Genomic DNA, 21960 nt, shown 5'->3' with positions numbered 1-21960 from the left:
GTCCCCAGAGCATGAATATTCAGAAGATTTGCCCTCCTATATGAGGCTCACCGCAATGTCCGCGCCTGAGGTGCGTTTCAGAAGCTGTACCGACGAGTCCAAAACTCAACCTTACCAGCCAGTTAACTAGAGAAATTTAAATTGTCGCATTTTTATCGTTGCCGGTGTAAAGTCATGTTTGTGTGAAGGAGAAACTTAAATGTAATAATTCTTTGCATAGTTCAGAAACAATGGAATAAAATAAAAATTTTAAGTTGGTGTAATGATATTAATCCTCCTATATTTGTGCATGCTTGTACTTGTACACTGTGCGGCGGTATTTGGACACCTTTCTGCCGCAACATGGTTTTAGCGCAAGGGAAAGTCTAGGTATGATAGCATCTACAACCTAAAAGTGACGACTCGTAATTGATGCTAATGAATGGCGATTCAATTCTCTTTTTTACTGCAGAGGAAACAACGCGAAGATAAGAAGAAGGTACCAATTAGGAGGAGGCCGTCGGAGACTACAATTTACCGGAGTGATTACATAGCACCAGGCAAGTAATTGGCAGTATATTGACGTTTTCTTGACTTATAACGGGAAACCCTATCCCACACATGGTTCATATCCAAGAAACTGAAACTATTACTTAAAGGCATGGCATTTTGGATGAAAAATGTGACTAACTTCGCAACTATTGGAATCTTTCCCGCCTTGCTGCGAGGCTGAATCAGGAGGCATAATTCCTCAGACAGATTTTGGTAATTTAAATTGCTTCTTGCTGGGAGTCGTAGACTCACACTTAATCCTCTTAGTCATTATAACTTCCTTAAAATATTCGTTACTTAGATACTTTGCAGATATCGTATTTCCTAATATTTTTATTCTATAACATTAGTAAAGTTTCAGCCTTGTATCGCCTCCAAATTCTATCCCAAACGGTTCGGTTAAATAACTGATTAATTCACTTACCCAATCGTAGCCCAAACGATAGGTGCCGGAATCGTTCATTAAATTCAGAATAGTTCATTAAATCATATATCGATAAAAAATCATTAGACTAAATAATTCAGTCTTTCATATTACGCTGCTCGACGAACATTTACTCAGCCCTAGTCGCTAGGATGCGATCATTCCAATCCTTAACAGTAGAAGGGACTGGATCAAGGTCGCCCTGATGGCTAGAACCTAGCGCATGACGGGCGTGTCATCTCACATGTTTCATTAATCAATTTATTATGTACTATCGTTTTCAAAAGTATGTAGACACCCCAGGGTCCCACTTAACTTATGGGGCCGGGTCCGTAAAAACTTGCGAGGTTGGCTCACAAGCGACCTGCATCCCTCACTCGTATTCCACCAAGAGCCGACGAAGACGGAGGCAGACGCGACCTAGCCACCGAAGCTGGAGTCGCTGGAGTCAAACTCCAGGAGCATAAACCCAATTAGAATTAAGATCAGCGAATGGAATGTACTGAGGCAACTCACGTCCACACTCACGTTGGGCCATCGGAGTGTTTTCTTTTGGGCTCCGTGGCGAGGTTTTTCCTATGTTTATATTCATATTTGCACTCACCGTTTCTCTCTCATCAACATGTGTCCTTGGCCGAGTCGGTCTATAATGTACGCGGTAGTTGCGGTCAAGTTTTGGAGGATTCGAATCCTAATTTATTATACCTACTTTTTTCACTTTTTAAAAGAGACATCCTGAAAATCAACATATTCTATGCAGATGACTCAAGGAAAAGTTAGTACCGAATTTTTAAACGACTAAAGTTGTTTAACTGAAAGTGGCCTCCGAGATAATTTCCGCATTACAATGCAGATACGGCTCGGTATTTTTGTGTAAAAGCCAGACTACTCGGAATACTATTAGAGTGAAAATCGCGAGACTGACAATGAGAACTTGGGCTTCCCCTTGGGTTCAGGCACTGGGAGTCGGGGAAGTCGCGAAGAATTTAGGAATATTGAAGAATGCCTCGGTAGGACTTACGCGGATGGTGAGAGTAAGTCAAACTGGCCCTTTCAAGGCACTGAAGGCATCGGCAATATCCGAAGTTCGAGCTCAGCGGAAAACGTAGTTGCTCGCGCTGGCCGTGGGCAGTGGCGCAGCGAGGGGGCGGTTTTGGGGGTTAAAATCCCCTCCAGAGCTCAGAGAAATATTTAAGTTTAATCCATTTTACTTAATTGTATTGATATTACAAATAGAATAGTATAAGGATTAATGAAATATCCCTCAGAAAGCCGTAAAACTCACCATTTTGAACCGTTTATCTTAAAATTCCGCAATTTAATAATCTCGCACCTACCGCTTATCCTGGTGGGTATTCCATACCACCACACACCCCGGTATCAGTTGCACCTAAGCTCCTCCCACCCCAGCCTTAATTCCTGGCTGCGCCTCTGGCCGTGGGGACCGACTTTTGAAAGTGACTGTACAAAGAAACAAGCCCTGCGAGGACACATTGGAACTTACCACATTCAAAACTTTGATTATATGTCCCATTTGACTGCAATATAGCAGTCGACTGTTCAGCTCTCCTCGTGCGTGCGGACAGTGGCTGCGAAGCTCTGGGGAATAATTCATTGACGCATGACTGATAAAGGACGTCGTCGATCTTGATTCTATCTTTTAGCGTAGTGGAAGAAGTTCAACTTTGAATGTAGTTGAAACCATGGCGCAGCGAGGGGGCGGGGGGTGGGCTTGGGGGATAAACCTCCCTCCAGAGCTCAGAGAAACTTTTAAGTTTAATCCATTTTACTTCATTTGATTAATATACTTATAGGAGAGTGTAAGGATGAATTAAATATCCCTCAGAAAGCCATAAAACTCAACATTTTGAACCATTTATCTAAAAACATTTCTGGGGGAGGGCCCTCACACCTCCCGCTTATCCTGTTGGTTATACCACACACCCCAGGTCTATTTGCGCCTATAACCCTCCTAGCCTTAATTCCTAGCTGCGCCCCTTGTTGAAACCGATTATTTTAGAAATATCGATAGCGGAAAACCTTGATTTAACAACACATGCAATGAATTTAGCAACAACTTTATTTTTACAATATACCTATTGCAGCGAATAACGGATTAATACCAAGCCAACATTTAATTTGATTATCTCGCAAAGGCAAAGGGATGGCATTATTTCCCACTCGCCTCCATAATTTCTTCTTTTTCTACGCCTACCATCACGAAGCGTATTTGACGCTCATGGGGCATCTATGTAATAAAAATTGTTGCAAGATGTCATTTTTGAGCTTTGCTACAGCAGCCAACTTGGACTTGTAAACCAGAATTAAGGATATGGACATAGCAGCGTGTGATAATGATGAAACAGGGCCGTGAATGGGGGGAATGAGGGAAATAATAAACAATGTACATACTGTAGCCTTATTTAGTGTTAATGATTCATATGCGAGAGCATGCACGACAAATCAGATATATAATGCATTGTTTACATTTAAATGTAAAATATCAGGGGTGTCCGTTCTGAGTTGCCTGAGTTTAACCCATGTGTTCTCTGTCATTTCGCTCCAATTTGGCCAATATGGCAGTGCAATACAATGGCTAAATCCAAGATGACGTGTTCTAGGACCACCTTTTCTTCCCTTGGTCCTGAATTTAGACGATGCACTTGTCACCTTTAGCGAAGAAGATAGGGACGTCTACCAATGGTGCAACATCACGCGAAAATTGCTACCATCGAAAAACAAGCTCGTTGAAAAGAGTAGTATAGACACACATGGCCAGGGTGCTGGATACACCCTCTTTCTCTTCTAAACCTGCTCCAGATTAAACATATCTTCCCTTTCTCATAAAGGTATGTCCCAGGATGAGGCCTTGTGGAACTTCAGCGACTTGATCGCCGTGAATCGTGGAGTGGATCAGGCAGAACAAGTTCGCGTCAAGGATTGCGGCCCGCCCCACTGCCAGAGGACCAGGGATACCTCAGTGATGCCGGTATACTTGCAGCGCGGCTGCCTCCAGAGATCCACGTTAAGGAGCCACAGGAAGACCGTGTGGTAGAGATGAGCTTCCAAGAGACTTATTTCAGAAGTGCTACTTTACAAAATTAACACTTAATGCATGACGGTTATCATAACTTAACCTATGATCTTGAGGAATAACCATCCTTTGAAGCTTAAGAGCCAAGAAAACTATACGGCAAAAGATTCTGTCCAAGATGCCATGTAACCAAATGAGTGATTGTTTGCAAACCTTTAAGACTGATCACTAGGACTAGCCACCCTTTGAATATGTAGAGCCACATAAAAACCGTATCGTCATGAATAATTTCCCAGCAACTAAAGAACGACACACCACCTAGTCAATCAAGTAGCTGATGACAGAACACTAACTAACCTTGATCTATGATCACGAGGAGTACCGCCTTTCCAACAGGGCACAAATGGAGAATCATGTAATCAGCCCAAGGATCACAAAATAAACAAAAGACTCACAGATAGAAGTCTGTGAATGATTGGGTTTATCTGGTTCAAAACAGGGTAGTTATCCTGATTGCAGAAAGAAAAACACACCTTTGCATTAATAACTTAAGCTATCAATGCATGGCTAAACATCACCGCATGGAAGATAGACACATGTGGTACAGAATGGTAAATGATCAGGAGATAAATTGAGGTATTGTAGGTACTCATGCTAGATGGATAAGATATACCTAAAAGAAATACCTAAGGGGCGAGAGAGAAATTGAGGTAACTACAATTTCCCTTTTCACCCTCAGGGGTAGTTAAACGATGATGGGGCAGTAACAGTTAAAGTCAATAATTCAAACGAAGTTGCACAATAAAATATTAATATATTTTTGCAAGACTACAGAAACTATAATCAAAACAAGAAGAATGATCAACTCAATGCCATCTATTTTCGGTGAAGCTGTTCAGGAATTCTGAGGACAATATAAAAATAAAATGTAAAATTATATAAAATAACTATATGTACCCTAAACATAAGAAGAATTAAAAAAAGTTATTTTGCTTGCTTGTAGTGCCTGAACTTAATTATAGTGTTACTCACTTTTAGATGCTTAAAAACCCAAGAACATGGGAGCTTTGGGAATTGAAGAGTATATTGAAAAAATGAATCATTCTTTTAGCCTCCTCCCTGGTTTTTGTGCCTTAGCCACCAGCTTCGTATCCCTTGCTAGACACTTCATTCCAGGGATAGATACAAACTTCTTATTATGGTACGGTTGAACATATTCAATACCATACACATATTCCACTATGAATTTTTTAAAAACCAAATAATGAAAGACCTGGGTCGACACCAGGACCAACAACACTGCTTTATCCATGGAATGGAGTAAAGAAATTAATAAATGCTGTTAACAGAAACAGTGTTGAGGAATCGCAAAACTGGGTGATATCCAAAAATAAGATGGTCAACAAGGGGTTCAAATGATAAACCACATTTCTTCTTCTATGTAATCTAAATAGAAAGATAGAAACCATCTGAAAAGGGGACAGACGAGGAGGATATCCCTAAAATGAGCTGAGCTGTGACTGTGAATAAAGAAACATTAGAGGAAAAAGAGGAACCTTCTACTAAGTATGTGCACCGAAATGTACACTAAAATTCACATGCTAAATGCATTGCAGGAGTATTGGCTCAGCAATGCACTGGGTGCCATATGGCACCCGTGGGCGTTGACAGGTTAATTATACATAGGTATTTGATTGCCAAATCATTATGCACTGACATGAGTACGGAGTACCAAGTAGGCAGCAGCCTATGTATCCCCAATATGGATTTCGGACCATAGGTACCCCACGGGGACTTCAAGTTGAGTTTGCCTATTTTTTCTTTAGAAACTCCCTTCCCCTGATAATCCAGGGCCCTAAGGTTGCACCGCCCCCATGAACATTTATTTGGCACCGCACTTGATACACCCATTCGGTCACAAAAATCCTCACGGGCTCAGAACCCAATGGGCCAGAGTCATTACTCCTCCTGCTTCCCAAATAACCAACTCTAGGGATTAGATGCCTCAATACTTCTGGGGGTAGAACACCTGGCGTGAATTCAGGAGACCTGGCTTTGAATCCCAGGGTGAAGTGGAATGATTTTTCCTCAGAGGAATTTTCACAACTTTCACAATTGGCTTCTCATGGGTACTGAAATACTATGATTAATCGATTTCAATTCAACCTCCCTTCATGATGCTAATCAGCATGACAAAATTGAAAAAATGAAAATAGGAATGGAGCATTCCACTAGTTGAAAGAACAGCCATGAATGCAGGTCAGCTTACTGGCCTCTCCTTAATATGAAGTGAACTCATCAAAATGCCGCAGTTCACCTACGCAAGGGCGGATCCAGGATTTTTTTCTGGGGGGGCACAAGGGTCTGACAGGTAAACCTTCTTCTCATATTTGAGATTAAAAACAGTGCGCAATTACTGTACGAAATATACTATTTATTTTAGTGGCAGATTCAGGGGAGGGGGCCACAGGGGTTTTTGTAAGTTTTCACCAAAAATCAAAATTTTATCAAATTTTTTACATTTTCATTAGCTTAACAGCTTTTGTATCCTTGTGAAGGAGTACAAGGAGTTTATATACCATTCAAATCATAGTCAATATTTATCCAGTTATTTTACATTCACAGCTAACACAATGGGGCCACAAAATGGCTTTTCTACATACATTATACAGGGTGTCCCATTTATCATGACCACCCGAAATAACTTTTTGTCATGATGCGAATTCAAAAATGTGTCAAGCAAATGTTCATTAGCTGTCAATAACAAAGCTACAAGGAAGGCAATCATGCTGATTAATGTCCCCCTGACGGCTAATGAACACATGGTTGACACATTTTTGAATTTGCATCATGACAAAAAGTTATTTCGGGTGGTCAAGATAAATGGGACATCCTGTATAACCTGACAAGCAGTGTCAACACTGCTAATCTTTAAAAATCACAAATAAAAGTTACCAACCACATTTTTTAATTAATCCCAACCCCCAAATTTGATGAAAAGAAGTTTCGAAGAAAATGTGAAGAAAAAAGCCATGGACTAAATTGGGACATATATCAAGTGAAAATTTTTCCCTTGAAACAGAACTGATTCTGGGTTGAAACTCCACTGAATGTTTGAAAACTGTCTTGAAACAACCTTGTCACTGCACTTCACTGCCTTGTCCTCAACAAGAAAAAGGGCACTCAACTGAAACTCTCATTCCATTCTCCCTTGCAAGTCCATTGCATTTGAACTGCTTCTCCCATGCTGCATGTGTGCTCCACTGACGCTGAACTGGACAGTTGGCTCAGGCCAGGCCAACTTTATAACTCCACTGCATCTCTCTTTACGAATGTCTTTACTGCCCTGCCACAGTGCTGCTGCAGCATTTGGGTATTCCCTCCCTCCCTCACGAAGTGGAACTGCTACTCCCTTGCTGCACAGTGAACTGGATGGTAGGCTCAGGCCAAGCTAACTTAATAACTCCACTACAATTGAAAGAAATGTTCAACAATGTTCATTCTTTCAACTGTTTAACGGCCGTAGTTCGTTCAATCCCTTATACTCCACTACATCTCTCTTGCCGTACGTCTTTACTGCCCTGTCTTTAATGCTGGGTTCTTCTTTCATCGTCACTCTCTCCACTACTATCTGAATTGACTGAAAATGTAACAATTCCTAAGAATTAAAAAGTGCTTTAAAAGAGTTCAGAGACTGACAATTTTACATGATAAACATATGTCCAACTGATTTAAGCTCCAGAACTTTGCCCTCTCACCTTCCTTATCCATACGCTTGGGATAAACTGGTGATTGTTTTTCGGGTTCATTCCGCGTTGACTCACATTTTGCGGATGAACATTTCGGGCGCGCTCCAGCTCCCGTCTTCGGGTCCCAGGAACGCGCCCGAAACTGTCACCAATCCCGAAAAACAAACCAAACAACTCACCGCAGAAGCCTCTGTAATAATTTTGATGGAATAAACTGCCACGCAACCATAGGAGCAACAGCTTCTTCATAAACCCCCAAACATGCAAGGTGCATGAATTCAAATGGAAAGCGCTCAACCATTTTTAGGCCGGGCACTTCCTCCAAAATACTTCTGTCTCCATCCAAATGATGGTCTTCATCAGCCCTCAACTTAAAGGACTTACCATTCCTTCCCCAGAGGGACTTCACACAGTCCCTCTGGGGAAAGACAACACGAGTGGCTAACTCACCACACTCCCCACACTTTCCACACCCATTGTACCCTGCATGAGACTTAATTCTTGTTATCCAGATATCTCAAGAACAATGACTTGGCCTCATCTCTTTCTTCTTTTTTCCCATCTTTATTTTTGTCAAAAAGGAAAAACTCAGCATGGCGAGCAGATTCCCTGAAACATGTAAAATTAAAAATTAATTATCACCATCATAATTACAGATAATACATGTATTAGGTAAAGTATTATAGCATGAAATTAATTGCATTACATTATATCCGTGAAATCAATACTTTACGTGAAGTGGAATATATCAATATGTATATTAACAAAAAAAATTTCCTTCGACTAACCGTACCTCACTAAGTATTTTAATTATATCTTTACTTGAAATGAACGTTTCTCTTTATCATCTTTTTAGCTACGTATGTATATTTTTTCCACAACTTTTTATGATAGGCTTAAATGCTGAAAGAAGTTAATAAATCAGAAATGAATAAATGCAAGGACGAGAATGACAAAATCTTACAGGCTAATGGGAAAGAGACCAATTTCTTTCAAGTCTACTTTTTCACTCCTCGATGGATTCTCTTTAGAGAAAAAATAAATATTTTCGAAAGGATCAGGACAACTTCCTCCGAATTGAATGTGTGAAAATAACACCAAGTATCTACTGCTGTGTTTAGAATCCAGTTTCTTCTCAATTTCCTTAGCTTTCTTCTTAAGTTCTTCTTTAGCTTTCTTTTCTTCAACATCTTCCTATAAAAAAGGGGATGTGAGAAATTATATTGTTTGTCGAATATGTAAACCAAAAGCATTTTCAAGAAGTAAATATATTCTAAATATTTCACATATTACTTACAGGAAAACAATATTTTGATTTCACTATAAAATGATGAAATTTTCTGCTGAGAATTTTTTTACAAATATCTTTAGCATTATCAAGACCATTCAAGTGACTTCCGACAATATCATAAAATATATTATCTGTTAAGTTGGTCCATGTCTCTGGGTATTTATGAGCTTCTGATAGCTTAATCCTGTAAAGATTTGATTTAATTAAATAATATGGCACATTAAAAACAAACTAACAAGCCAAAAGTACTTAGCATGACATCTACATTCGCAGAGATCATACTGAGATAAAATTCACTCATAAGTGTTACTTGTAAAAAAACTAAACCTAGGGTCATAAATATATAAACATAAGGTAATTTTAGGATAACAATAGAAGCACAGACTAGTTTGCTTTGCTTTGAGGAAGTATCAAAAATATAATTGCGTAATATGTGCCATTTTGAGATTGTTTCAGACAATTATAATAACACAATTTCATCCAACCTAATTTATCTAATGTCCTAAAAAATTCAGATAGCAATAAATAAAACACCGAAAAGGCTTGATACCCAAGAAAAGCAGTTTTCATGGTAACTGCAAAGTGCATTTAAAAAATGTTTGCGTTGTAATAGCTCAGTAACTAAGGAGTTGCAACCCCATGTTTACAGAAAAAAAATGCTTAAAATTATCTCCCCTACCAACTCCTGAACTATCCAAATTCCCTTTGAAATACCCCATATGTCAGGCTATTTTTAGTCAATATTAAATGCATTCTTCCCTTGCAAATCAATCCTACTAGCATTTTTCGTTATCTTACTCCAAATCACCTGTCTGTAGCTCTCCCGACGGTGTATGCTTAGCACTAGGTGTTGTTGGCTGACAGACATTGATTATCTCATATGGAGCTTCTAACACCTTAAGTTACGGTTTAACTACATTAAATGATAGATATTTATCTCTATAATATAAATACATATGTCTATCGGATTACTTACTCTCCACTCCCATCCAACTTCTTTAGGGTAAAATGCTTATCTGCTTCCATAAATGCCTCCACAAACCTATAAAGCAAAGCATTATATTGGCACTTAATAAAAAAACAATCCAGCCTTTCCCCATCCCAAAATCCAGAAAAGTGGTTTGCCCAAAAAAATGGTCCAAAACCACTGCTTGACGTCGGAAGCTACACTGTCAGGCACCACACCATGTAGTCGCATCTTGCACATCTGTACCGCGTGTATCTGTGATCACGGAGCGAGGTCGCACACTGTGAGGCTTGGAAAATAGGATCACGGTGCTCCCGTAAAATGCAGCTATCGCTTCCGTTTTAGGAAGAGGATTCTAACGGAAATAATAAGTCTGATGTATCCTTGCATTAATGCAGTAATTCCAATGATTTTGCGTCCAATTTTTACACCAAAATTTACATGAATTTCAAAATTTACAATCGTTTAGTCTTCATTGAGGGAATTAATCCCACCTGTTAATCTTATCTTGGATAAAGATCCCCTTTCCACCACTACAAGATTCTTTCCCAAACGAAAGTGGAAATAACAACCACAAGAAGTTGATTATTTGTAGTGCTATCATTGAATGAAAGGATTTATATGTTACATATTATATTATTACTAGCTGACCCGGCGAACTTCGTACCGCCTAAGAATCAATGAACTTACAGTTCAGTACCATAATAATTACACCATTAATAAATCAAGAGCGGCTGTATCATTTTTAGTCATATTTAATTTATTATAATAAAATAAGGTTACAAATTCAATCAAACTACGTAAATGAGTATCAAAATTGCTTGTCAGAAAGACATTTTCTTTATTGAATCAACATAGGGTGGATCGGAGCTGTTTACGTGGATTTTTTTCAATGAATTTTCTTACATTTTAGCTTAAGAAATTTTGGGCATTGTGGTTTTATAAAGCAATTAATTAAATAAAAATTATATGAATTCAGCTGTTGGCTATTTGTATTATTAACCGTAAAAAAATGTTTTTAGGCCCAAGTCTGTTGCATAAACTTGGCCCGTTCACGGGGCAGGTTAACACAACGCCAGACCGACGCTTGACTGATGCTCAAAATCGTATAAGAAAAGCCCCAATTAAGCAGTGTTCGTATCAAATGACTTTAATTGCGCCAGTCATAGTATCTCTGTTTGGAAAAAATGCACTGCGTAAACGTGCTGCATGCGTAAACGCACCACGGTGTGCCCTACACATTCGGGTTTAATGTCTTGCATCAAGCACCTTCTGATAAAAGACAGTATGTGTTTCGTTATCGGGCGCAAGATAAAGCGGATGAAGCTAAATAAATATAGTAAAAGGTTTTTGGGGGCTAAATCCCCCCCGAGAGCTCAGAGAATTTTTTTATAAAAACTTTTGTTACTAATATTAGGGGAACGGCTAAGTAACAAACAAAAAATATTTTACTATTCACATAGCCGCAAAACCCACTATTTTGAAGCATTTATCTTAAAAAATGTCTGGGGGAGGGCCCCCACACCTCTCGCTTACCTTAGCAAGTTTTCTATATCCTACAGACCCGTAGTATTAGCAGCTCCTAGCTGCGCCCTTAAAGCGAAGGAAGAAATACAGCAGATGCTTTACCGACTAGTAAACATACCACGTTTAATTGACCATGAGAAAATCATGGGTTTTCATTAGCACATGAGCACAAACATCACAAAAACTGAAAGACTGACCATGCGATTTGTTAATCGTTATCACAAATGCAACATGAATTGGAAACTGAATACGTTTAAGCTCAAAAGGGCATATAAGTTGAGATCATGGAATCTTCAGAATGAGAACTTCGTCATCTTCGAATTTTCCTTTGAGTAAAGTTGCGTGAATCACATTCATTATCAATTTTTTTAAATCACCAAATGCGTTCCATAGGATAGTTTTGGTTGGTTTAGCTTTCGAAAGATTATGAACACAGAGCCTACATATAGCTGTAAATCATGCCTTTGTAAGCCAGGTACGTCCAAGGACTTAAAATATTTAAATAGATAGTTGGTGATTTCATCTTCGTTTGTTACACAGTTAATTGATTTGAATTCATACAGAGTACCAGCTATTTGATCCTTATTTACCTCGTTTTAGTCATCCACATCTTCGTTCTAGGCCGTCAAAATTGTTCGCTCAATCAACCATTTTTGATTTTTGTGGTGATCAATCATATTCTGAAACACTTTGTTGATGAACTCATACCTTCCGATGAAACTAATTTGCAAATATTCCGAGGAAAATAAATCAAACTTCTTGATTTCTCGACAGGAACACGGACATTACCGTTTGTCAACAATAGGGTAGTTTATTCCTTCATCAAAGAAAACGAAAGGCATTGATTGCGATTCGTTACCCACCATTAGTGTATTCATTATACACAAATTATTTGGTTTTTGAAATACCGGTTTAGACGAATGGCAAGGGTCAAATTTTATCCTCATTTGAAAAAGGCCAGATTGGCGCCCATGCGATTCCGCTCCACGTGACGTCACAGGGATCTTGTTTCTACACGAGAGGATAGGAGTTATACATCGTCTGAGGTTACCAATGCATGCATGAGGCATAGAGCTCAGGGAAACATGTCTTAATAATCACCTATTAAAACTCGCTAAGGTCAGAAAGTTTTCTTCGTTTGATAAGGTATTAATAAACCTTTTTTAAGCCAAGCGCTACCAGCCAGCAAGGTACTCAGCTACCCGCTAGCATCCTGCATCCTATCAGCGCTCAGAGCCTCGATGAAGGTCACCTCACAAGGCGGGAGGGGGAACCAGAAATGCGTCGCACAGACTTTTTCCCATCATTCCTACTTACGCGTCGCGTTTTCGCGTGCTTGAAAATTATCACTTTTCATTTAATCGCGAAAAATAGATATCGTCGTTTAAAAATCTAAAATCGTGAAATACGTACTCTAGGAGTAATAATCTTTCGATTTAGGCAATAAAAAAATAATAGGAAACCACCCTATTGCTTGGAGATTTGTTTACAAACATGGTAGTGAAGAGTCAACTCGAGCTGGGCTTACAATTAGCTAGAATTAAATTTTTTAAATACAATTTCAATATTTTGAATATATTAAGTACATAATTAAAATAATATATTGTCACGAAGTTCAGTTATTAAATTGGTAAAAACAAAACATATAATTTAATTTGTAGTTTTGACCGACTTACCAATTGTTGTTGCGTTACTAACTCCTAAAAACATATCACTAAGAAAGAGATGAATTTTTTTTTAATTATGCTTTTTTTAATGTCCTATATGTTATCCGGGGCTGAGACGAATCCAAAGAACCTATAGGTATTATTATAATATCATTAAAATCGGTGCAGCCGTTCTCAAGTTATGAGCGTTCCAACTAACACGATTTTCGACTTTCTTTTATACATATAGATATTGGTGTTATTAAAGAATTTTCAACTCCTGGCAGCCCATGCAAATTCTGACAGAATAACTAAAGTTACTTACATTTGATCTAACAACAGGACAACTCGATGTTGGTAGGCCTTGTAATGAAGTGTGGAGCGGACAAGAAACATCTCATATAGATTGTAAGCCTCTTTGCCCCTAAATACAATGTGAAGCATCTTGTTTCCTTCTTCATCGCATATTTCGTTCACTCGGCAAAATTTGAGTATACGCCGGTAATCAAAGATAATATTCATGTTTAGGTGAAGCCCATCTCGCAGGAAGTAGTCCCACTTGTCAACATCAATGCCATTTTCTTCATTGCAAACAATCTGAAACAAAAATCAATAAATTTAAGTATACAGGGACTAGCCTCGTTGATGACTTTTATGTAGTCTTTCTCCTGCAATGTGGAAGTTGTGCAAAAAATCCACTTAGAAAAAAATTTGCCTTGACACGGATTCAAACCAGGATCCACGGATTTCCAGTCGAGTGCTTTAGCCAGTTAAGCTACCGAGGCATTATTTTCCCCTGTGGAAATTTGAGAACAATACCAGACAAGATGGTATGGATGTCTGAGCATGTGATGCCACAAGCAGTCCAAATCATGCTCACAGTACCACAGTCCGAGACTGAACTTTGACCACATAGAGGCAGTGGCTCTTGACTGATTTAAGTATACCAGGACAAACCACAGAGAAACTTTTACAGAGTCACCCGCAATGCACAAATTGTGCAAAAAAATCAACCATCGGAAATTGGGGGATCCAAGATTGAATCCTGGTCAATGCAAATGATTTTTTTCTCAGTGGATTATTTGCACAATTTGTGCATTGAGGGTGACTCCGTAAAAGTAAACACCACGGCTAGTCCTGGTAAACTTAAATCAGTCAAGAGCAACCGCCACTGTGTGGTCAAAGTTTGGGCTTTGCTCTCAGGCTGTGGTGGAAAAGACAATGTGAGGAAATGGGTAAGTTTTAGAAGGAAACAGAGGTAGGCACATTGTACGCCAAGGTTACGTCACTATCAGGCAACAAAAGAGGGCAAGGCATATAAAAAATTAAGGCTAAAGATGGAGGGGTGTTTACCAAGCGAGATGAGGTACAGAGTAATGGAAGGAATAAGTGGAGGATCTGTATGACGGAAGGATCAGGCCAGAATTATGTATTGGATGAAAGTGCAGTGGAGAAGGAAAATCTTGTGTTGGGGATCTTACACATGGAAATCAAGAGAGCCATTCGTGACATGAAGGCCAGTAAAGCAGTGGGGGAGGACAATATCCCATGTGAACTTCTGAAGAATCTAGAGAGTGATGGTGAGAAATGGTGTTTCCAATTCGTAAGCAGGATCCATGAGGAAGGATTCAACCTTCTACTCAATCTCACTAAAACTTCGTACGTAATTTTCCATCCTTATCAAAAAAGGGTGGAATATCCATCAATCCAGTTAAATAATTCACAGATCAGACACAGCAAATAGATAAAATTCCTTGGTTTAACCATAACAGAAATCCTTGACTGGTCAAATCATGTCGAAACCCTATCCAAACAGTTGCATTCACACATTTACTTATTAAAAAAATCTATGTTAAACAGTATCTCCCAATATTTTACTAGTAGTATATAATGCATATATATATTCAAGGATAAAGTACGGCATTCTATTTTGGGGGGACATCTTGTCACAGTGACAGAATCTTTAAGCTGCAAAAAAGGGCAGTTAGAACTATAGCCAGAGTTTCTAACAAAACCTCCTGCAAACCATACTTTAAGAAATTTAAAATATTGACTTTTTCCTGTATATTAATTTTAGAATCTGCCACGTTTGCTAAATCACATCCTAAACTATTTACCCTTAATAATCAAGAGCATAATCATTACACCCGTCAAAACACTGATATACACTACAAATGAAATAACCTCTATCTTTCAGATCATAGTCCATACCATACAATCATGTCCATTTATAACAAATTGCCATCAGATTTAAAAAATATTAACAATTTAAACATTTTCAAAATTAGAGTAAAAAAACACCTATTGAAACACCCCTACTACTCTTTAGAAGAATATTTATTGTAAGTAAACTATCTCCTTAATCCATTTTGTACAAAACCCGTGTTATTTATTTTTTTTCTGTAAATTTATACATGATTATGAACCCAATTTTACCTTTGAATGTATGTATCTTAATTTATAATTTGGCCTGCCTTATGTTTGTAATCCAAACCAACGGGGCCAATAAAGATTATTATTATTATTAAGGAGTATTTCGTGAAAACGGTTCTAATTCCACTACCGAAAAAGAAGAAAGCTGTAGAATGGGGAGATTATAAGAGTACATACATATACTTTTATAGATTAGCCTAATATTGCATGCAGCAAAAGTGGCAATGAGGATAGTAAGCAGACAAATGGAGGTGAAGGCTAACCAGTATTTGGGCCAAGATCAGATTGGTTTCAGAAAAGGAAAGTCGTGTAATATCTATACTCGACTAGAGATCAAAAAGTACTCCTCGCAATGGTATTTATGCACCCATGCATTTGAATGGAAAAGGCATCTGGCTAATCTCTGGTAAAGGGTCGCCAAAGAAATACTAAAACGCACCTACCTGAAAAAGGAACTGCTTTCCTTGATCACATGAATCTCCTTTCCCTAATATTAGATCTTTGATGAACCTTCTCTCACGTTCATGCAGTCCATATTTTTCAAATTCACCAATGAGATCATTTTTTTCAAGCAAATGGTTAAACATCTCAACTGACTGCTTTTCATGCTGAAAAATCAAAATAACTACAACTATGACAATGAGCAAAAAAATTGTATGCACACACAATGATCCACAAAAAAGCAACTGCGTAAATGGTAGAAATCATTATTGCAAACAGCTTACATATTTGAAATGATATGAATTCTCATTTTGACAGGTTTTGTTTATTTTAGATAAAAAAAATGAAAATAATGTCAAACCTGTTAGATGAAGACAAAAAAAAACAATCAGAAACATGAGAAAATAATTTCAAAGACCTTATATGAGTTGAAGTTATTGGTTGACACCTAAGAACAAAGTAGATGACTCATGCTATCAGCTTGCTTAAAAAATTGGGGACCAGGAAAGCAGGTTGCATGGAAAGAGGGGAACTGGTGAGAAGGGGAGGTGCAAAGGAGACTCTCCAAATAAACCACTTCCCATTATTCTCAGGTAACCTGAAACATTTGCTCCATGCCGGTGAACTTTTCTCCAGCTAAGGCACTCCGAGCTCTATCCCTTCCAACTCCCCATTTCACTTCCATTTTTAATTTTTCACATGGTAACAACTTCCTTGCTTAGCATGCTTAAAAATGCCAAAAAGAAATCGTGTTTTGTCTCATTTTCTCTTGAATTTTGCATAAAATACAAATATTTCAATCCAATCATGATAACTAATAATTTGCCGAAAGTCAATGTTCGAAACATTTGGGCCCAATTGGTGACTCACGTTGCAGATCATCTGCAGAAATAGGGAACTGGAGGAAGATACCCTTCTCCTATCCTAACCTACGTAATCTAACCTAACTCGGTGATGTGTGGTCATTATTATTTACACTTCCCAATGATGAAAACAATTTTACATCTAATGAAGTTGTAATTGGTTCCTTTGCATGTGGAAAAAATAATTCTTCTCCTCTGCTTCATCTAGAATTTCCTAGCCTCTTACCCGTGGAATGATGTGGCCCCACTCCTACCCTGGACATTTCCTAGCCCAAGTATTGAAGGTTTTTGTGAAGTACCATTATAGTATTGGTGATTTTACTTCTAAACAGAGTTAGGTACAAAAATTGATGTAAGAAATGTGTAAAAACTTGGTGGCCAAGAGATAGGAACGAGTACATATCTGTTCTGTACTGACATCTAGTGGAAAATCAAATGCACACCTAATGTTAAGTACATAGTTGATCTCGTTTGCTTTATTTACCAAATTTCTGTGCTTCAATCTCCTGAGTAAAAACAAATCACTTGTACCCCTTGGCTTCTCACCCCTTCAAATGCAGTAATTATAACAAAAATGATCTATGAAGTTGAAATAGATAAGGCCTTTACATTGCCACAATTAAAAGTGACCTTAGTTCAAAGAGAGCTGTGTATAAGATGGGAGCAGAGGCCTGAATCACAGGTCCAGGCACTATGATCACAGCAGACCACTGCATAGATGAAAAAAAGATGTGCCAAAATTCATAAGCTATTTCAGGGGCGGTATGGCCAGGTCAGCTGGTTGGCAATCACCAAGGGCCCTGAGCTTATGGGGACCTCACAGTGCTCGCTTCTGTACGAAGGGTATATGAATGGTGTACTAAAAAAAGACTGATTACTTGAACCAAAGTTTTTTTGTAATTATGAAATTCCAGAATAGCATCAAAATTCATTGCCGGGCATGCAATTTCCTAAACTATTCAGGAATAAGGAGGGCCCAATCATGAGCCCCAGCTGAAGACCACTAGTTGCCCCAGAATTCCCTTGGGCTATTTCTCAACCAATATTCAAGTAAGAGACATCATACCGTGATGTACGCTACTTTTTCCCCAAGTAAGGTATGCCAGTAGCTTAATGAGAGGGAAATCAAAATTAATGTAAAAATAATGTGAAAACATACATGCCACACAACTCCCTTCTGCTTGAGGAAAGCTTCCCACAGATGTGAGAAAGGTCCATGTCCTAGGTCATGGCAAAGTCCGGCAATCTGGACACATAGTTTGTCCACTTCATTAATATTGAGATCAGGTTGATTCTTCCTCAAGGCCTCAACCATCTCCCCAGCCAAATAGCACACACTGTAATAATTAATAAAAAAATTAGCTGATAAAACCAATTAATATGCATCCGTTTCAGATATAAGTGGAAAATGAAGCATTGAAACTCACCCAAGACTATGCTCAAAACGATTATGTGATGCACTGGGGAACACTAAGTATGTTACCCCAAGCTGCTTAATATTCCTTAGCCGCTGAAACTCAGGTGTATCAATAATTTTTACACATAAAGGATGCAATTCCATGTGTCCATGAATACTGTCATTAAATACCTTAAATTCTGAGCAATAAAATTCGGCATAAATCAACATATGATGGGGTTACTCAGATGAAAATGACTGTCGGTTTATAAAATTAGAAAACTTACCCATCTCTTTTGCCGAAGACATCATCCTTAAATTAATTAATGAAGTATTTTTACTTCAATTCAACATTCAAGCATAAGAGATCAATTTCATTTGGGATGATACCTGCCCAACTCTATGCTTGGCTGTCATGCAGGCAGATGTGAGTGCCACATTATTATCTACAACTGATAAGATGCATTGATAAAATTTGACACCTTGCAAAAAATTTCGCAACTATTACAAACTCCCACCTACTTAGGTTGGCAGGTATATAAAAATCTGTATGATTCTTGCCAGGAATACATCCAGAATATGTAAACTGTTTTTAGTCCAAGAATCTCTAGACCATCATTAGATACCCTTCTTTAAACAGGTTTTCTGTTCACTAAGTAATTGTAGATACCCTTTCCCACCATGAATTTCACTCACTAAGGTGCTTACGCTAGAATTCCCTTCAGTTCAGGAGTTATATAATATTTTTCAAGCTGTGTCTTCTTTGCACATACGAACGCAGACAAAACTATTGTCATTGTACACAACAAACATGGTTTGAGACCCCGAGAAGATTCTACCAATTATAACACAACTTCGAGGAAGCCTTTCCACCAACTTCATCACACAGAATTATTTCAACCACCATCACCCACACCTAGTGACTAAACCGCTTTGGTTTCTACCCTCCAGTGTGGTATCAATGAATCCTTTCTTGGTGTACTGTTCCTAATACACAAGAGGAGAGAAGGGGACAGGATTTGGGCATTCGAGATGTGAGTTTGGAGAAAGGTGGAGGGAATACGGTGGACTGATCCAGTAAGGAATGAGCTAGTGTTGAACAAGGTAGATAAGGACATTGATGGCTAAAATAAATAAAAGGAAGAGTAACTGGTTGGGACATGTGATGAGAGGTAATGGCATTCTGAAGGTAGGCTCGGATGGATTGGTGGAAGGGATCAGAAGAATGAGAAGGCTGAAGTTAATTGACAATCAAAGGATGGGAAAATTCAGATATTTCAAAGAAATGTCCGGAAACAGGAAGCAATGGAGACAGTGTTTACGCAAGAGACCTGCCGACTGGGAGAACACCAGATGATGATCCCTAACACAATTTAACACTGCATAATGCCACCTCACAACCCAGACGGTTGACATCTCTCCCTAATAAAAGAAGAACAGAAGCACATTGCCCTAGTAGTTAGCAAAGTTCACAGGAGCCCTTATTCAGAAAATAAATTTTTTCAAGGGTGCTCAAAGCCTGCTTTGAATATTGTGAGCAATGCAATTTGGAGAATTGCATCTTTCCCAAGAGACAAGCATTTTGAATAAGATTTTAATTCTCTCAGAGATCAATCAATCAAAGCAAGTTTGACTAACATGTAAAATTAACCCATTAAAGCCCACGAGCAACTTAAGTCGCTTATGCCTTGATATCAAGGAAAAAAAATTCTCCTTCCCTCCTGGAAGTTCGCAAATATGCAGGAGAATGCCCTTTTAAAGGGTTGTTCCTTCTTCTAACTAGTTTATTTTTAGGAAGCGTCCAGGCAAAGTGATTACGGTGTTTTGCTATGCCGACCCTTTTAGGGTCCGTCGCTGCCAGTTGTGCTTCTGACTCTGTGCTGCTCGTGAGTATATTCCATCTGCCCAGCAGAATGCATATTGGATTTGAATTCTGCAAAATGGTAAGTAAATATGTAATTTCCTTTGAGTAAAATATTTCGTGATTTGGCTGGAAAATAATTTTTTTATTGATGGCCAAACTTTTTATGCAACTGAAGTTGCTCCTGGGCACATGGTAGTACTAATTTTTGCCTTTCCCATAGAATTTGTCTCCTTTGCCTTGAAAGATTGAATACCAGTTTCAGTTCTTCCCACGCATTCAACAAGCTGAAAAAAGGTATTTATTATTGCTAAATAATGTCCGCTAGCACATGATGGCAGGGGTGGGGGTAGAGCGAGATGCCTGGTGAAAATAATAAGTGGGATGAAGCAGAGGATCAGGTGGGCGTACCGCTGATGATTAACGCAAAATTGTTAATGCTTTACACATTGCCTCAATCATATTAAAAATTTAATTGTTAGAAAGGAACATTTCAAATAATAAACTATTTTTGGCCTTCTTGATCCATCTCACAACTAATCACTGCATCGGCGAAAGCGGTTGTTTTAGGCATAACATGCACATTGCTCTCGCAAATACATGCACTTGAAATGGCATTTGATGGATAAGAATCAGACAGAAATCCACAATAGCAGTGAATATGTCGAGTGGAGTGCAAAAATTTTTTTTGGAAGGTGGTGTGTTCCTTTAGGATATTTGAAAGAGATATAAGTCGAATCAACAATATGACCTAAGTGTTTCGATAAAGTAATAATATTCCTGTAATCAGCAAAAATCTTGTTTGAATCCATTCATGAATATCATAAATCACAAAATATCCAGCGTTTCCAGGGACATAGGCAACCTGGTCGAACATTCCTGCATTTGTCAATCCCCCTAAAAAACAATAGATCGAGGTTCCACTGTAGGTATATAAAATTCTGTAGGATCCCTGTCAGGCATACATCCAAAATATCTGAACTGCTTTGATGACTTATTTTCCAAATTTTTAGGTTTTTATGAATCCTCCCTCATTTCATCTCACTTTCACGTTAAGCCACACACTCTGTTTTTCTTCATATTCTGCTTTATCATCATATTCTCCAGTTTACCTCACCCTGTAGCCTCACCACTTCTGTACATGTACTTTATATCTCACCTGCTTCACCTCATTCTATCTTCCTCGTCTAAATCTTTAATGAAAGCAGTCCATTTACAGTGCAGAATAATTATCGCCAGACTGAAATGGGTAAGAAGATCTTACATTCTTTTTTCATTCTCGTGTAGTTTTTCTCACCCAAGTAAAATTGTCATGCAAATATGTGTATAGAATAGAGGTTTAGAAATTCACAGTTTTAGTTAAGGATGCCAGCTAAATTGGGGAGTAAGTACGACAAAGTGAAGAGTTTTCATGAATAGAATGAAGAATATTAGTCCTCATGACATATTTAATGAAAAAATTTATACTAGGATGATTTTAGAATGTCCCATGCAAGCCTACCTTAGCCAGTAGAATACCTATTATTGACAAAGTCAAGAGAAGGAAAAAACAGATACTCTCTCAACACAAGTTACTAAAAACACTTACAGAGAAAAGAAAGGTCAAAAGCTACGCAGCTATCAGTCAGGGAGGTATGCACCTATCACCCTTTTCATGTATTTGTTTGAGTTTTTGAGTACTATCTAGCTACTCAAATTCCTGTAGGTATTTAGGGACCCCAATGTACAATTCCAGAAAAATTGAGCCACCATTGAATGCCAAAAGCCAGAACACCTCTCTGGTAAGTCTGCCTTAGT

The 21960-nt window shown here is 38.4% G+C and overlaps 2 protein-coding genes across 3 annotated transcripts in view; one reads left to right on the top strand and one right to left on the bottom strand.

Annotated features, from left to right (window-relative positions):
- The window catches only part of LOC124158899, a 106845-nt gene extending 101741 nt beyond the window's left edge, over positions 1 to 5104 (top strand). For both annotated transcript variants that reach the window (XM_046534309.1, XM_046534310.1), the window contains exons 5-6: positions 452 to 539; positions 3805 to 5104. In XM_046534309.1, coding sequence (XP_046390265.1) covers positions 452 to 539; positions 3805 to 4010 — 294 coding nt within the window. In that variant the 3' untranslated portion in view covers positions 4011 to 5104. The remainder of the gene's footprint in view (positions 1 to 451; positions 540 to 3804) is intronic.
- A 2693-nt stretch (positions 5105 to 7797) lies between these two features.
- Positions 7798 to 19650, bottom strand: LOC124158894 (deoxynucleoside triphosphate triphosphohydrolase SAMHD1-like). The gene is made up of 9 exons (XM_046534304.1): positions 18590 to 19650; positions 18334 to 18502; positions 18066 to 18243; positions 16046 to 16210; positions 13495 to 13766; positions 10006 to 10071; positions 9036 to 9213; positions 8703 to 8932; positions 7798 to 8347 (listed from the first exon to the last, which is right to left on the bottom strand). Exons 1-9 carry the CDS (start codon positions 18612 to 18614, stop codon positions 8233 to 8235), a joined length of 1398 nt encoding a protein of 465 aa, XP_046390260.1. The 5' UTR covers positions 18615 to 19650; the 3' UTR covers positions 7798 to 8232.
- Positions 19651 to 21960: the final 2310 nt, after the last annotated feature.

This window comes from Ischnura elegans, chromosome 5, assembly GCF_921293095.1.
Source record: "Ischnura elegans chromosome 5, ioIscEleg1.1, whole genome shotgun sequence".
Taxonomy (NCBI): domain Eukaryota; kingdom Metazoa; phylum Arthropoda; class Insecta; order Odonata; family Coenagrionidae; genus Ischnura; species Ischnura elegans.
Note: the sequence above shows the minus strand (reverse complement) of the source record. Positions and strands in the feature narration are given on the sequence as shown.

What these genes read in the sequence shown, in the direction of transcription:
- LOC124158894 (XM_046534304.1), bottom strand. Translation starts at nt 18,614, where the DNA reads ATGATGTCTTCGGCAAAAGAGATGG. An exon ending in GAAAGCAGTTCCTTTTTCAG is followed by an intron (nt 13,767 to 16,045) that starts GTAGGTGCGTTT and finishes TTTTTGTTTCAG; the next exon opens with ATTGTTTGCAATGAAGAAAA. An exon ending in AAGTTGGATGGGAGTGGAGA is followed by an intron (nt 9,214 to 10,005) that starts GTAAGTAATCCG and finishes AAATCTTTACAG; the next exon opens with GATTAAGCTATCAGAAGCTC.